This window comes from Pleurodeles waltl, chromosome 3_1 (genome assembly GCF_031143425.1).
Source record: "Pleurodeles waltl isolate 20211129_DDA chromosome 3_1, aPleWal1.hap1.20221129, whole genome shotgun sequence".
Taxonomy (NCBI): domain Eukaryota; kingdom Metazoa; phylum Chordata; class Amphibia; order Caudata; family Salamandridae; genus Pleurodeles; species Pleurodeles waltl.
The window spans coordinates 1,903,230,844-1,903,247,511 of NC_090440.1; the positions used below are offsets into that span (position 1 = coordinate 1,903,230,844).

Below are 16,668 nucleotides of genomic sequence, written 5' to 3' on the forward strand. Positions count from 1 at the left end.
GTTTAGTTCTGCTCTAGTTATATTTCTAGTTATATTTCTATGAATGATACCTCCTTTAGTGGGGGAAAGCTTGGTAAAATGTGAAAAGTATAATAAAAAGTAATCTATTTGATGTGGGCAGTGATCTTGAAATAAACCGTAGAGGTAGATTTCATCGCAAATGCTGGGAGAGATTAAATAAAATCCACCTAGACAGCACATGCTGCTCATGGATCCAGATATGTTTTCCACCTAATCTTGGCATGCAACAATGGATTTTTATTTTGCCTTCTTGGTCAGTCTGAAGTTTGGAACCCTGGCTGTGTCTGCTGATGAGAAATGGAAAGCAGTCTTTGAAGAATGTTGGAGCCAGCTGGGTAGTGAGATCCCTGGACAGGGGGAATCCAGAAAGGCCTGGGACAGTATTGCTGTAGCTCTGACTACCAATCGCCGCCAACAACGTGACAGGTAGGTGAATTGACCTAAAGGCTGAAAACTGTGAAAAACAATGTGTGGTTCTGATTCTCTTTGCTAAGCTTTGGCTTTGATGTCACACACCTTTTTAACACTGTTTCATAGATTTTGGGCAAATCACATTAAGGATCCCTACTTTTGTGTATAGTGTCTACTGCACTTTATACTGTTTGTTCCTCTTTTTGCAGCCCAGAACAGTTGAGCCGTTCACAAACCCAAACACTGGAGAGCTTGGAATTCATCCCACAGCATAATGGTTCTTTCACCCTTGAGAAGTATGAGAACATCAAGAAGTACTTATTAAAGGTAGAGTGAGTGAAATATTTACTACTTGGCCTTTGACCTCTTAGCTGATATTAGTGAGTTGAGGCTGTTTGCCATAAGAGAGACAAATGGTTAGTTAGAGGGCATGCAGTCTAGCCAAGCCTTCACCAAAAAAGAATATGTAGCCTAGACAAGGCTGGCTGTAGTATGTAAGGGGACGAGGAGATTGAGGCTGGATATTTATAAATAATAAATATTTTATTCTCTTGTATTGTCACTTTATGTTGTTCTTCACAACTTGTCTGGGGTACTAAGCACTATTTAAATGCAATTTCCATTCAATTCAATAGTTTCTTCTATAGATTCACCTTCTTTTATACTTCGTTAATACTTCCCACTTGTCATATATCCCTTGGTCTTCTAATGTTAAACAGCAGAGTTTTTCTATTACATCTCTATTAATATTGAACAGTAATGTAGACCATAGACATCTGTCCACTTCATTAGGTGCCCTAAACACTGTCCAGTCAGGAGGAGAGACTGCCCCCCACCTTTCTCCTAAGGTTTCAACTGCCAGATTTTCTGCTGAATGTTATTCAAACTTTTTGGTGTGCTTTCAGCGGACTTGTCAATAATTTTACAGATATAGGTGGTCATTCTAACCCTGGCGGTAAAAACCGCCAGGGCGAATGACCGCGGGAGCACCGCCGACAGGCCGGCGGTGCTCCCAAGGGCATTCCGACCGCGGCGGTAAAGCCGCGGTCGGACCGGCAACACTGGCGGTCTCCCGCCAGTGTACCGCCGCCCTTTGGAATCCTCCAAGGCGGCGCAGCTAGCTGCGCCGCCGAGGGGATTCCAACCCCCCCTACCGCCATCCAGTTCCCAGCGGTCCGCCCGCCGGGAACCGGATGGCGGTAGGGGGGTCGCGGGGCCCCTGGGGGCCCCTGCAGTGCCCATGCCACAGGCATGGGCACTGCAGGGGCCCCCGTAAGAGGGCCCCTAAAAGTATTTCACTGTCTGCTTGGCAGACAGTGAAATACGCAACGGGTGCAACAGCACCCGTCGCACCTTCCCACTCCGCGGCTCGATTACGAGCCGGCATCCTCGTGGGAAGGGAGTTTTTCCCTGGGCTGGCGGGCGGTCTTTTGGCGACCGCCCGCCAGCCCAGGGAAAAACTTAGAATACCCTCCGCGGTCTTTCGACCGCGGAGCGGTATTTTGGAGGGGGGAAGTCTGGCGGGCGGCCTCCGCCGCCCGCCAGACTCAGAATGATCCCCATAGTGTGTGCTAGCATTATGTCTTGTAGTTGTTTGCAGTATACAGGTATTTTCTGGGGAGAAGTATGTCAGAGAACCAGAAAACGCAGTCACTTTTTCAAGTAAATGACAGATATAGGTTACAGATACAGATAACAGACACATGCTGTTTTTAGCTTGGCTTCAGCTGTACCAAGAATCAAAGAAAATGATATGTGCCTCACATTTCCAAGGAAGACCTTAAAAGATCTTGACAGATGCTTGACTCTTACTTTGCTAGGAGAGGACAACTCCTCTCTTTCCAGCCCAGCTCCTACAAAAAATATTAAATCAGACTATGAAGCATTGAGAGAACTTGATGAAACTTTTAAACATTTTCCACAAAGCAAACCAGTGAGCCTGCCAGTAAGGTTCAGTCTTCCGTAACCACCTTCCTCTTCTGAGCTAATAAGAAAGAGTGAGTCACAGCATCCAAATAACCCTCCAGGTCCAAGAAATCTCTATAAAAAGACGAAATTTTGGCTGCACAAATGCCAAGACAACTAAAATATTGCCATTGCTTACTATCAAGAACAACATGTTCAGCTCTGGGATTTACGATGGCGATGCCTCTGTCTAGCATCTATGAATCCTTTGGCATCAGCAAAAACAACATTGGAATGACACCTACTAAGATCTTGGCTTTGAAATTCCAAACCTTCACTGTTAGCGAAGTGCCAGTTGATAGCATGGATTACATTTTCATTGAGAGACCAGGTTTGGCCGAGGACCCACAGAGAAAACAACATTAGAATGACACCTACTAAGATTTCGGCTTCGAAATGCCAAGCCTTCACTGTTGATGAAGTGCCAGTTGACAGCACAGATTCAATTTTCATTGAGAGACCAGTCTTGGTCTAGGACCCACAGTTGACGAAGGGCCAGTCAACGGCACTGAACCTGCGGTCTATGAGAGATCAACCAGTGGCACAGAATCATGTCACGTTACGCCCCTCTCTTACCACCTTTATCAGATGAAAGAGGGGTACGACTTCGGATCTTGCACGTTTTGGTCTGGTCAAGATAGGGCAACCCCTTCTGGTAGCCATGGTGCTGGGTGCCCAAGCAGTCAGTGCCCTCCAGAAGGAGTCCCAGAGGAAAAACCACAAGGGGAAAAAACATGTAAGCAGGAACACGGAGGAGCAGGAGAAAGAGCGTCAGGAAACCGGGACTCCAAGAACTGGAACAACAGGAAGCTGCAGGGAAAACAATTAGGAGCAAATCCACAGGAGCAACAAGCAGGAGCGAGGACCACCACCAACAGGAAGTGGTGCAATGCAAAGAAGAAAAGAACCCAAGCTCCTTATATACCGATGGACAGGAAGTGACAAAGAGGAAAAAGGAAAAAGCCTTATTGGATTGAAAGTGCCATAGAGAACACTGGACAGAATGCCATCATGAAAAGGGACAAAGAAAAATGAAACATTGCATGCTGGGAAAAGAATAGCATTATGGGAAAGAGAAAATATGGCCCCAATGTCCAGGGGAAAGTACAGCCCAAGAACCCAAGAACAGGTAAACAGTTATGTGTGCTTTGCAGGGAACACCCGTGACACAATAGCATGGCGTAAAGTACCCGCGGCGAGATCCGCAACCCGATTCTGGCCTCCGATCTCACCGCTGGAAAAAAAGAGAGATGCTGCAGCCAGGCATGTGGCCCTCAGCAGGCTCGATGGACCGGAAAATGGACCGCAGGCCTTGCCACAGGCCGAGAATGTAACGCTGTGGGTTGAAAACATCAGTGAAAGAAGATATTTTTACCTCTAACGTGCATATGGGGCATTTGCCGAGTAGGTCTCAGGCATGCTGTCAGTGCCTGCAGGCTGTCTCAATTACATTATATCAGTATCAAAGATGACGCTCTCGTTCAGTTCTACAGATCAGACACTAATTTGTCTGTGGTATTGCCTATTCAGTCAGTGCCTATTTCATCTCAAGAAGTGTATCTACAACTTCTGTGCTTGTTTTTGCAGGAGGCAGTGGTGATCAGAGATGAATAAGAAAGTCATGATGGTTAAGGTTAACAGGTAGAGGTCTTCTTTAGTTCAGATGAAGAAGAATTCAAGCAGGCCACTAGCCCTGGTCAGCTGCTTATTGAATACCTGCACATCCAGGACATGAAAACATCAGCAGACCTTGGCTGAATTTCGATGCTTAATATATGGAGTCCCAAAAATGGTAGCTGTAAAGTACAAGTCCCTGTAGACTGGTTGAGATCATTGCAACATTTTTTTGCAACATTTGTGACACAGTATCTGGTAAATTTGCAAATAAATCAGATTGCTGAATGTCAGCTATGCAGCAAACTACGTGGCTCATCAATAGCTCCTTACAAACTGAAGTTACTAAGCCAGGGCAGCAACAAAGCATGGAACAACAATTGCCTATAAGAAAGAAGTTATATGCAGTAACAGTAATGTTGCTGATAATGATGACAACAATGATTCAAATTACTCTGATGCTTATATTGAAAACAATGATGACCATAATTGTCAAGCACAGGATGTCCCTCAAGGATGACCTACCAATTGTGATTCCGATGAGACATTTATACAGTGCCAGATGATGCAATCTCAGAGCCTGAACTGAAAGATTCACCCCAGAGGGTATCGCACGATATTGAAAAATTGGTTTTCTAGCAAGTTCAATCTACCTGTAGCACTGATTGGGAAGTCTTGCTTTCTAGGAAGTCGATACACTACATTTCAGTTTTAAATCATTTTTTATCATTTATGGAAGAAGGGCTTCAAAATATGAAAACGCCCACATCATCTTTAGTAAACGTTTCAGGATTGATGAATTCATATAAAGCGCCAGACACAACACCAGCAAGATGTCTCAGTCAAATGAAGACAGATTTTGTAACATCTGTTGCAGTAAAGAGACATTAAAGAAATCCTACAACTCTATGAACAGATCGTCCAAACAAGGATGGAAACAAATGACATAACACATATTCATAAAGCGCGCATTAACTCTTTTGGGCATCTTGGTGCTGAATAACAAGTTTTTATTGTTACCCAACTCACCGGTACTCACTCTCTAGACTTTGGCATGATAAAAGGCTGAGTGGACCCACCAGGATTTGAACCTGTGGTGATCAGGACAGATACAGATGGCTAGAGTGGATGCATTAGTCCACTGAGACACCAGATCCAGTGGTACTATGAGAAAAGAGTTGATGGCTGATTTAGAGTTTAGCGGGGAGAGGGCACTCTGTCACACCAGAGTACCCTCTGCCAAACTGAAGGTCCACTTGATGGACATACCTTAAGTATGTCAGTGAAAGAGACTACTCCATCTCATTCACTGACTTACTCCTCTGTTCCTGACAGAGTAAGGGCCATTTGAGGTTCAGCATTTGAACCGCACACCTAATTTAGAGTGAGCAGGTGAATGGCTTGTCTTCCCTGCCCCTTAAGGCCAGTGAAAACTGCAAAATGCCCCCCACACCATAGGAAAAATCTCCCAAGGTGTGGGGTGTCACTAGTTTTTGCATTTTCAAAAACAAAACAAGCTTTGGGATTTTGTTTTTGAAAATACAAGAACATGTTTAAAGTTTGATGGAGGGTAGCATGATTTTGACGGAACCCATCCTTCAAACTTTTAATAAATTGACACAAACCACAATAATGACGATTCCTGCTAAAGTTCAGAGATGTTTGCTGGGCCAGCAGACATCTCTAAATTTGGCAGGTGGAGGATCCACAGTATGGCTGGAGTAAAGTACTCTGCCATACCAATGGATTTACCTCTGTCTGCCAAAGTCTAAATTAGGCCCTTAATGCCTTGGCACCAGTCCCTCTTAAAGTGGCTAGTGCCTCAGCTATAATAGTAAGGTATGGCAGTTATGAAACAATATATTTTTAGAGTTTGTAACACATGCTGTGCATCCTTCTGCCATCTAGTATTTGGCTTGGACATTACAACTTGTTTTTCTTCACAGATGTTTTGAGTCATGTGGGGTACTGTGACCACTCCGTTACATGGACACCTGCTCCCCCCCTCAATTGTTTTTTTCTGGTAGAGACTTCTATTTTGAATATTCTTCAGGTGTTAGACTGGATCCAGTAACTTTTCAGCAGTACCTCTACACATCGGTAGGTGGCACCTTGTGGCTCCACACTGATGCTGTACCGCTCCCGAAAGGATGTACGGGGCCTATATACACACCACTCCCATGCTCTGTCAGTTCCTTTTTTTGTGCACCACAAGAATTGGATCTCAAGCTCCCTCTCGTCTCGTGTGCAAGAGATTTCACCCCCTAAAATGACAGGCTTAATGCCCTATGGAGACTGTTGCAAACAAATATGCAATAGAGACTTCTAGCCACAGATTCCTTACCTTAGAATATTCCCCAGGTGTCAGACTGGATCCGGAAAATCTTGAGCTGTACCTCTGTGCTTCAGAAGGTGGTGCCAGTTGGCTCAGCGCCACACACATCATCTGCACTGGAAGTGAGGTACCTATATTGGTCCCCCCACCCCTCCCTCCCCAGCACACTGCCATCACTTCCTTTCTTTCTGCACCATGAGCACAAATGTGGAAGAGCTGCCTCTGTCACTCTTTGACTGCATTTTTCAGCTTTTTTTTTTAACCCTTTTTTTTAGCTTTTGCTCCCAGTGTGGTTTAGAGATCTCGCCTAAAAAACCTGAAGGTTTTAAACCCTGTGGAGCTTGCCACTGGCAGATGTCATTGAGCATTGAAGCTTCTGGTCACTTAACATCAGACAACTCCACACTGCTCCAGGTTCTAGTTATGTGGAAGGTCCCAGACCTGCTCTTGGAGTTGTTTCCACCAATCATTATTGAGATCCAAATTGTCATTGTGCAAGTTGCAAAAGAAGAAAAAAACAAGGAGTGAAAGTGTCTTCGACTTCATAGTGCCCCACAAGTCTAGGCCCCGCTCCCATACTCCCCCACACCCTCCCCCCCCCGCACACACACACACACACACACACACACACACACACACAAAGTCAGAGCCTGGATCCACATCCGCTCTACCCTGGATTTCTCAGAGCTGGAGGAAGCTCGCCCAATTCCAGGAATTTTATAAGCCTTTGCATCTCATCTTTGTGTGAGCTGACCCCTCTGGAGCCCCTGCGAGCCCCATGGGTTCATAATTTGCCTCAACTAGGTTTCCACCTGTGGGTTCGCACCAGTCGGGCACATTAGAGCAATTCCTGGATCCAGATTGACTCCGGTTGTGAATCCTGAACCTTCTCCAAAGTTCTTGGGTTGGGTTGATCTGACGATCCTTATTGTTATCCTGAACCCCTTGAGGAACTGTTGGCGCAGGATAACTAGTTTGAGGAACTGGCTGATGCCAGTGGTCCTGACACCTTGCAAGACACTGGCCTGGTTTCTCATCTTTGTGTGGCTGCAGAGAAAGGGGCCTCTTTTTTCCATTGTGGTGCGGATGGTTGCTGATGAGCTTGACTTTATACTGCCCTCTGTGGAGGTCAAGACCAATGTCTCAACGGAGGTGCTTCAGCCTGGGGTATCTCGATCAGAAACCCTCCTCCCCTCATTGAAGCCCTCACTGATTTCCTGCTCCGGGCATGAACTAAGCCCTGCCCAGGCGCTCCTGTCCACAGGACGATCACCCACAACTGCTGCCTTGCTCCTGGGGCCCAGCTTTTCATATCCAGCACCCCACACCTGAGAGCCTTGTGGTGCACCAGATAGACTGGATACCTTTGGTAAGAGGATTTTCTCTTCCTCCGGCCTTGCACTGCAGTCTGAGAGCCTTGTGGTGCACCAGATAGACTGGATACCTTTGGTAAGAGGATTTTCTCTTCCTCCGGCCTTGCACTGCAGTCAAGCCTGGCTGAAGTCAACTGGCTTCTTGGGGGATGTCCAGGCATCCTGTAAGGACATGCCCTTCGATGGCACTCATTAGTTCAGCAACAAGGCTGATTGAGGGCTTAAGCACTTCAAAGACAGTAGGGCCACCACTGGGTCATTGGGACTCACCGTGGCCCCACGCCAGCCACACTTTGCCTTTCCCTGCTTCCGTGGCTACAATAGGGGCTACCAGCTGGGTCCATTTCCACCAAGCCACCATGGCCAACAGACTCTCCCATCCTTTTGTGGCCATTGACACGGCTCCCACTAGCTTTGTGTGACTGAAGGCCAGACATCTGCCCAGTCTGCCACACCTCCAGCAGCTTTCAATCCCCTTTAATGTGCCCTCCCAACATCATGGGCAATCGCTTGAAGGTAGGATTAGGAACCACCTGACCCACTAGCTTAACATTGTTAAGCGGGGTTATGCCCTTCCATCCGTAGAAACTATGCCACCCATGCCACCAACCTCAGTTCGGCTGATGGAGGATCACCTCTCCCTGTTGCATCAAGAAATACTGGCTCTTTTGGCCAAAGGAGCCATCAAGTGGTAGGTTGTGGTTGCTATTCTCGCCACTTACTGGTACAGAAGAAGGACCAAGATTGTTGCCCTACCTGTGCCCTCTCAGCTACTTCCTGAAAAAAGGAGAAATTCTAAAAGCTCACATTGGCTCAGGTCCTGTCTACCCTGAATCCTGGAGACTGGATGGTGGCGCTGGACTTGCAGGACTCTTCCAAGTTCCAACACATAGCTTTATTCGGTTACTTTCAACCATAAAAGCAAAACAACCAACAATTGAATGAAAAAGGAAATATAAATTAGGTTAAAAAGAATAAGAATAAGATAAAAACATATATTTCAGCCTTAAAACACATAAAATTATTTTCCTTAAAAAAAAGCACCTAACCCCCTAATACCTAACATTTAAATAGACAAAGGGTTTTGTTTCAGTCTATGTGTATAGTTAAAATTTGGCAACTAAAACACTTTTTTTTTTTGTTTTTTGTCCTCATCATCATTATTTCCCCAGAAATTTAGTACGTATATGCCAAGCAGCTACAATATACTTACTAACCGCACAGGATAGAGGTAGAGAAGTTTCCCTCATCATGATCCTTAAGGCAACAATACAATGTCTTACCCCCATATTACTGCACACAGGTCGTAACCACTTCCGTCGCGCAATCAAATAAACAGGGCATATAAACATAAAATGTACAATAGATTCAGAAATTTGATTACAACTCGGACAAGTATCAGGACTTGCGGTCGCACTCCATGTGCTGCCATAGGATTTAAGAGGCAGACAGCCATATCTGAACTGAATATATAGACTCTTACTTAATGGGTCAAGAATTGTATCCATAAATGGTTCCAGATACGGGTACCATTTAAAATCAAAAAATTGTGAAGTCAATCTGCCGTGTGTTGAACACAGCAAGTAGTTTTCCCTGACATATATCCAGTAAACAATTTTTAAATGATTCTTCTGATCCTTCCTTATACTTTCTGGATGACTCCAAAACTCACTAAGACCCAATCTGTGGAACCATTTTGAGATGTGGCTAAACCAGGGAATGGTAAGTACATTTGGTCTGTCTAGAATGTCTTGAATAGACTCCTTGTATGTGGATAGCTCTGGGGTGGTCCATGCACGGACCCAGAATAGCAATGGTCGTAGGGCAATTACATCAGAGATGCGTGAAAGGCCAAGGTCCCAGAACATAGGCAGCAGTGGGGTATTGCGAGGACAGGCCAGAGTCGACCTTACAAAGTTGTTTTCCCCCACTGCAAGCTTGCCAGTGTTCGAGGACCCCCAAATTTCAGACCCGTAGACCGCAGCGCTCTGTGCCTTTGCTTGGTAAATTTTAATAGTTGGAGTAATCACTCTCTCAGAAGGAGATTTGTGAAAGCGTAAAATGGCCCCAGATCTCTGCGCCAGAATAGCTGAACTTTTTTCAATTTGGGCCCCCCAATGCAGATTGTTGCTAATTCTCACCCCCAAATAATCTATGGAGCTTACCATACCTAGGGGGGTACCATTATGGAAAATTGAATATCTCTTAGTGGGGCCACAACCCAGGGTCATAAATTTAGTTTTGCTATGGTTGAGTTCAAGGCCATAGTCGCCACAAAACAAACAAACTAAACTTATCCACAAGTACCTGGAGACCCATAGGGGTTCTGGAGATCAGGAGGGAATCATCAGCAAATAGCAAAATTGGAATTTTATGGTTGTTCAAGGATGGAGCATCATTTTGGCAGTTGGTAACGACTTGCACCACCTCGTTGATAAACAATGTAAATAGCGTTGGGGCAAGAACACAGCCCTGGCGTACTCCTCTCTTAATATCTATTTTGTCGGTGAGTTCCCCCTGCTTACCCCATCTGACTTGTGCAAATGTTTTTTCATGTAATCTTTGGATCAAATGCACTAGATTTCCTGGGATACCGATTTTATTTAATACTCCCCATAGTTTCTCTCTTGGGACTAAATCAAATGCAGATCTTAGATCTACGAAAGCAACATAAAGTTTTTGCTTAGATAGGGTGACATACTTCCAAAATAGTAATGACAGCCTGAGGACTTGGTCCATGGTGTTAGTTTTAGGCTGAAAACCGGCCTGTAAGGGGGATAAAATTTGGTTGTCTTGAATCCAATTGGTAAGCCTATCTAGGACCTGCTTAGCAAACGTCTTCTGAAGAATATCAATTAGGCTGATTGGTCGATAATTTGCAGGTGAACCTACATCACCCTTTTTGTGAATCGGTATTATTTCTGCGCCACGCCAGGAATCTGGAATAGGGCTACCAGCTGCTATGGCATTAGACAATACATTGATGTACCATGCCCATATCTTTGGTTCTGATTTGAACAGGACTCTTATTTCTACATATCTGTCCTGCCAGCCCACAGGTGTTACCGGCGGTTCATGAAAGGCCACAAGAATTTTTCAAATCTCTGTGCTCATCTTTGGCCTTACCAGTGCCTCTCAGGTTTTCACGTATCTACCCTCCAGTGAGTAATATTCTGGGAGGTTAGTCAACTGCACAGGATAGCTAGTGAGAGTGTGGCACACCTGGAATATTTGTAGAAGTGGCTTTCATTCAGTCTGTGATTGGAATTCCTGGAGTGATCGCATATGTTACCCCTGCCAAACATCCCCCAAGTTGATGATGGCTATCATGTCCCACTTGCTGAATCCCTTCAGTTGAGAATCTGTCGCAACCACCTCCTCACCACAACAGAGTCTGCTGCCTCAATCTGTAGTCTCATCCAGTCATTTGCAGAGATGAGGTTAGTAAAATTACTTTAATTAATTCTGGAAGGTGTTACTGTATTGGATTTCCCATGTAATAGACCCATGATACTGTCATCCCCCAAACAGGCAGTCATTAATTACCAGGATTTGCGATTCCCAGTAATACAATTTTCAGAACACCCATACCCATACCTCCATCGTATAGCGATTGTCTGCACTTGTTGAATATAGTGGACGGATGACGACCTGCCCAGAGGAAGGAATGAGCCATGTCCTTAAGGTTTTAAAACCAGTGGCTAGGAATTGTCGGATGGAAACTTTGCAAATCTTAGAGAAATTGCGGCAGGCTTATTATTTTAAAGAGAGCCACTGACCCTAGAATAGTAAGCAGACGTGTGGCCCATTTCTGGAGATCTGATTTCACTGTAGCCTGCAGGGGAGAGAGATTAAGACTCTATGTTAAGCCATCCTCTAGTGCACAGTGAATACCAAGAAAGCAAATGCTCATTCACTCTATGGGGAGGAAGTTCTGCCAATTTTTTGTTTTGTTACCCCTCCCCTTTAGCGGAACTGAAAGGGACTTAGCCCAGTTCATTTTATGACCCGAAGCATCTCTATAAAGATTCAGAAGTTGGATAAATCGAGGACCCCATAGTTGGACATTAGATAAAAAGAGCAGCACATTGCATGCAGTGCAATTTTGTCCTCTAGACCGCCCTCCCGTTGCAAGCCCCAAACCATTGCATCACCTCAAAGCAGTTGAGCTAGAGTTCTATAGCCAAACGCGAAAATTAGTGGGGACAGTGGACATCCCTGCCTTATTCCTCTTCAAATCTCAAATGGGGTCAAGACAACACCATTCACACACACAGAGTCAGAGTAAAGGAGCTTAACATATTTTCTCAGCTAAGTTCCAAAACCCATCTGTGCCATGACCCTACCCAAAAGGGACCAGTCAAAGGAGTAATAATGCGCATGGGTCTTTGATTTGATAGAGTTGGTCCAGTGCCACTTGCACTGATTCACTGCAGTGACAGGTTCTACGATTGGGCATAACACCTCATTGTTCTGGGTTGTCTAGCACTGGAAGGAGTCTATTTGCCAGGACTTTAGCAAAGATCTCTGAATTTATTAGTGAGAAGGGGTGGCATGAGGCACATTGGTCTGAAGGTCGACCAACTTTGAGGATGACCACTATAATAGCCAGGTCCAACTCCAGGTGAAAGATTCAGTTTTTGTTTTTTTGTGCTTTATTGTATACATCAAGCATGTGGCCCAGATGTTTGCCTAAGTTCATGTCAGCTATAGTTTTCAACAAATAAAACACCCAGAGCAGATCCAAAGGGCCATGAATTGTAAAAAGACATGCACCTCCTAGTGTAGGTCAGTTTCAGTTCTCAGATGGATCTTGGCTCGGGGGGACTTTTCTTCTACGTTACCCCATGCATCCTCTGGGATGTCGAAGAAGTAGGGCCGGGAGTTGTGGAGCACCTGGAAAGATCAGTATATATATTGTAGGTTCATTGCCCTGAGCTTTTGCTTGACTGTCAAAAGACTTCCTTTGCTTTCGAACCTCTCTTGAGTAATCCTGGAAGATGATAATCTGGGCCAACTGAAGATCCAGTCTTTCCTTGCTTCTTGGAGGATTGTCATCTATGCCCCTAAAGTTCAGGTTTCTTGCAAATCAAGGGCATTAGAAGGTGTGCTGGTGGAGGTCTCTAGGTCAACCATCTATGAGCACGTTCCACTAGAAAACATGACTAGAGCTTTCCTGCCAGGGGTTGATCCCATTTTCTAGAATATTTTCAGGGTCTTTTAAATCTGTTCCTTCTGGGAAGCCTACAAATTTGAGACCATTATGTCTAGATCTATTTTGGTTATCTTCTGCACTGTTTTTAAGGGTTTTATATAGAAGCAGACAAAAAATATTACTTTTGAGATTTGCCACATCGTTTTCCAGAGTTGAGACACAACCTTCTGCCTCCGAAACCATATCTGCAACATTTCTGAGATCTTGGTGGAGGAGAGACACATTTATGCCAACCTCTTTAATTTTTATATCCAAGACAGATCAAGAGGCCTGCATCACCTGGAGGATGGCCACAACGTCTGCAGAATCAGTGAACCGCTGTGTCAAGGGACCATAATTGGCCTGACCTGTGTCGGGCAGTGAATTTATCTATCTTTGTGTGGTGAAGCAAAGCCCCTAGCTTTACCCATGTTGTCAGCTACAGTCACAGCTAGCTAGTGTCCTAAAAATTGAGAAAAGGCTCAAAGGTTAAGCTCACAGCCAGCACAAAGACTCTGTCACCTGGGACTGAGACCAGTGCCTCAGTGGTTAACAGGCCTCCATACTATGACATGGACAGATTTATATTCAGACACGGTGAGAACTCATCAGCGGAGTCCCAAGCCTGTCGAAACAGAAAGGGGGAAAGGGATGAGAATAAATCCCCTGCCATCAGTCCTCCTTTCCTGCTCGCTCCCTCCTGTCGTAGATGGGCCGATGAGAGAACAGTCACAAGGAGAGCCCTAGCAATCACCTTAAGGCCATTTACACTTGTTTCCTCTACAGGGAGTCCAGCTTTTTACAGACGTAAGGCATCTCAACGCAGTTGATAATTCAACCTGTGGAAGGCTCGCCAGTTACAGTTGAGGCTAATGATGGTGGAAGTCGCTCAAGGGCCACTCCATCAGGGTCATGCTGACTCTCCAATCCCCCACTCTGCCTTCACCTGGCTCCCACGTGAGGCAGCTACAAACAGGGTCTCACAGCCATGTGATGTGACCCTTGGAAGGGTCCTAGGCCCTCATCCCAATGCTTCTAAGAAGGGTGTCAGTTATTCACCAGGGATACACGTTTCCCACTACATTCAATTAAGTTCACCATCTCGTCCGGGAAAGGGAGTCATGGGCGGGCTGGTGGCTGGGTACCACTGAACCAATATTGCTCTCTTCTAGTCTCCAGACAGATCTCATCTTCTTAGTGGCATTGCTGTTCATCTTCTGATTGCCTATAGGCAAGGGATCCACCATCCTCAGGCCCCCTCAGTTCAGGAGATTAGACCAGGCATGTCACACAGCACAGCAGCCTAACCTGCAGGTCTGCTCCTCTGGGCCCCGAAGTGGTCTCCGGCACACCAGATCCGCTGATCTTGGTTGCATTAGATTTGGATCTCTGAAAGGAGATGCGGCCCACCCGTCAAAACCTCTTGGGGGTACTGTGTAATCCTGGCACTCTTCTTCACTGTTCTGCCCCTCTTGGCCACCAGCTTCATTATGGCTGGGGCTCAGTACAGGCGCCACTGAAAAGCCGCCATTTGTGGAGTCAGCACTTCAAAGGCCTTGGTGCTGTCTTCACCCACAACAAGCCCCCACCCTGCTTAGCACCTCTAGGAAGGAAAAAGTCATATAGCGAGAGGATTATGTAGGCTGGCTGAGGAGGTTTGAGAGAGTTATTAAATTGCATCCACCATCTTGGTTCAGTAAACCACGCCCCTCATGTTGTGGTGTTTTGTATTTTGGCTCTGAATATTGACATATTTCTTGAACATCCATCTAGAACTTAATATAAAACCTATGGCTTTCAGCCAACTTCTTTGGAGCTGTTTGCTTGAAAATGGACCATTGGGTCCCACATTACTCACAATGTTATTATCTTGCTTTATTGGCTTGCTCATTGCACTTCAGCCAAGGTATTAATGATGCACCAGCTTGATCATTCATCATCCATCACTGTTCCATCGTGTGCCTAGATAAAGATACTACCCTGGCCTATTGGGAAATTGGTCATTTTACTGACAAACAAACCTCTAACATGAAAAGTTAAGTAGGCTTTGTGCTTTTTGCGAAATATATTTTCTTGATCTCTGAAAGTCATGGACAGGGGTATAGATGTACTGAACAGGGCCAATCAGACATCATCTATAGCCTCAAGAACAACGTGCTCTGTTGGTCTTCTGCCACCACAGCATAAAGCTTTACCCTTGCCTTTGTTGCTACCCAGCACAGCAGTGTAGTCTTTGTCTCTATGGCCGCCTTGACTCCACAATGGCACCCTTTAAGGGCATTCTCCAGGTAGCAGCATGCCTCTTCCAGGGCCTGACGAAATGTTATCACGTCACCCCTATCCTGATGGAACTCCATTGGCTTCCCTTGCTTGCACCATCTTCAATACCAGCTGCCTCATTTACAAAGCTATCACAACCAGCACCCCTGCTTATTTTGCATGCAAGCTCACCATCCCTGGAGGTTCTCAGCACACCTACAGCCAAGGTACCATCAGGCTGCAGACTAAGAAGTGTAAAAAAGAAAAAATAAGACAACAGTCCTTTTCCATCTTTGCATCTGATCTGTAAGAGCATCTCTGTATACATTAGGACTCCCCCAATTCTGCTCCAGTTTACGAACAATATGAAGACTCGCCTCTTTAAAGAACACTACATTAACTGTCCACAACCCAGCATCTTCTCCTATTACTCGTTGGCTTTAAGCTTTCCTTTTATCGTGTACAGGACTCTGTTGCCTTTTGGCTAGGTTTGCACTATAGAAATACCATATGCATACATGCATGCTCATTCACAACTCCTGCAAATACTTTCTTTCACCCTATCCATCAGAGCACCTTTCCTTCCATTTCTGGAATGATGGCATGCCCAACTTCCTTGTGTATGGCGCTTCTAGACTACCCTCTCATCCACCTCATGAATACTGAAGATTCCCATCATAATCCCTCCAGAACTGTTAAGTTTGGTGCTATCCCTTTCATCAGCTGCTTGAGAACTGGTTTGGACATCGTGCTCTAGTCGGCACATGAACAAAGAGCAAAGAATTGTTGTTGCAGGATGTCCTCTGGTACTGAAAATCCTCAGAAGAGTGACTTGATCATTTAAATGCATAGCTTCTGGAAGAAACCTGGAACAGGTGGTTTCTAACAAAGGCATACAGATGTCTGGGGAATATAAAAAGACTAGAGGAGGCAGTCATATTTGCTTTAAGGAATTGTTCTTCAAAAAGAAATCATGAGAAGAGCTGTGCATGTATTCTGGAAGGGGTTGCATAACAGGCTTGTGGGGCTTTGGTCACATACATACACCCAAGGGCAAAGCTTACATCAAGGAGGACTTTCACCCCAGTGGTTACTACATACAAAGACCTGTCGAGAGTGTGTGCTGAGTAACACTCATGTACCAGATGAGAGTCTAGACCTAGGTTGATGCACATAGACCTGTAGCTGTGTCACTCACATTCTTCAAAGGCTGAGCTGATAATCTGAAGGTTAAACAGTAGAAAAAGCAATAGAATCAATACTTGGATTGACTTCACCCACTAGTAATTATTCTTGGTCTCGTCTAAGCAGGAAGAGAACTTAGAAGGTTTGCAGTCATGTTGGGCCTGATTAGTGAGGTGCTATTTGAGTCCTAAGGCACAGCAAGCTCAGAATATATGACTGGGCATACTTCTGCTTAGGGAGACTCACTTAGGCTGGTCAGTGCATAAGCCCTGGTGTAGCTTACGCTAAGTCGCTTATTGATTGCTTTATTA

The 16,668-nt window shown here is 45.2% G+C and overlaps 1 protein-coding gene across 3 annotated transcripts in view; it reads left to right on the forward strand.

Moving 5' to 3' along the window:
- Positions 1-16,668, forward strand: part of ALS2 (alsin Rho guanine nucleotide exchange factor ALS2) — an 895,474-nt gene that overhangs the window by 685,140 nt on the left and 193,666 nt on the right. For all 3 annotated transcript variants that reach the window (XM_069226056.1, XM_069226055.1, XM_069226057.1), the window contains 2 exons: positions 280-447; positions 642-759. In XM_069226056.1, coding sequence (XP_069082157.1) covers positions 280-447; positions 642-759 — 286 coding nt within the window. The remainder of the gene's footprint in view (positions 1-279; positions 448-641; positions 760-16,668) is intronic.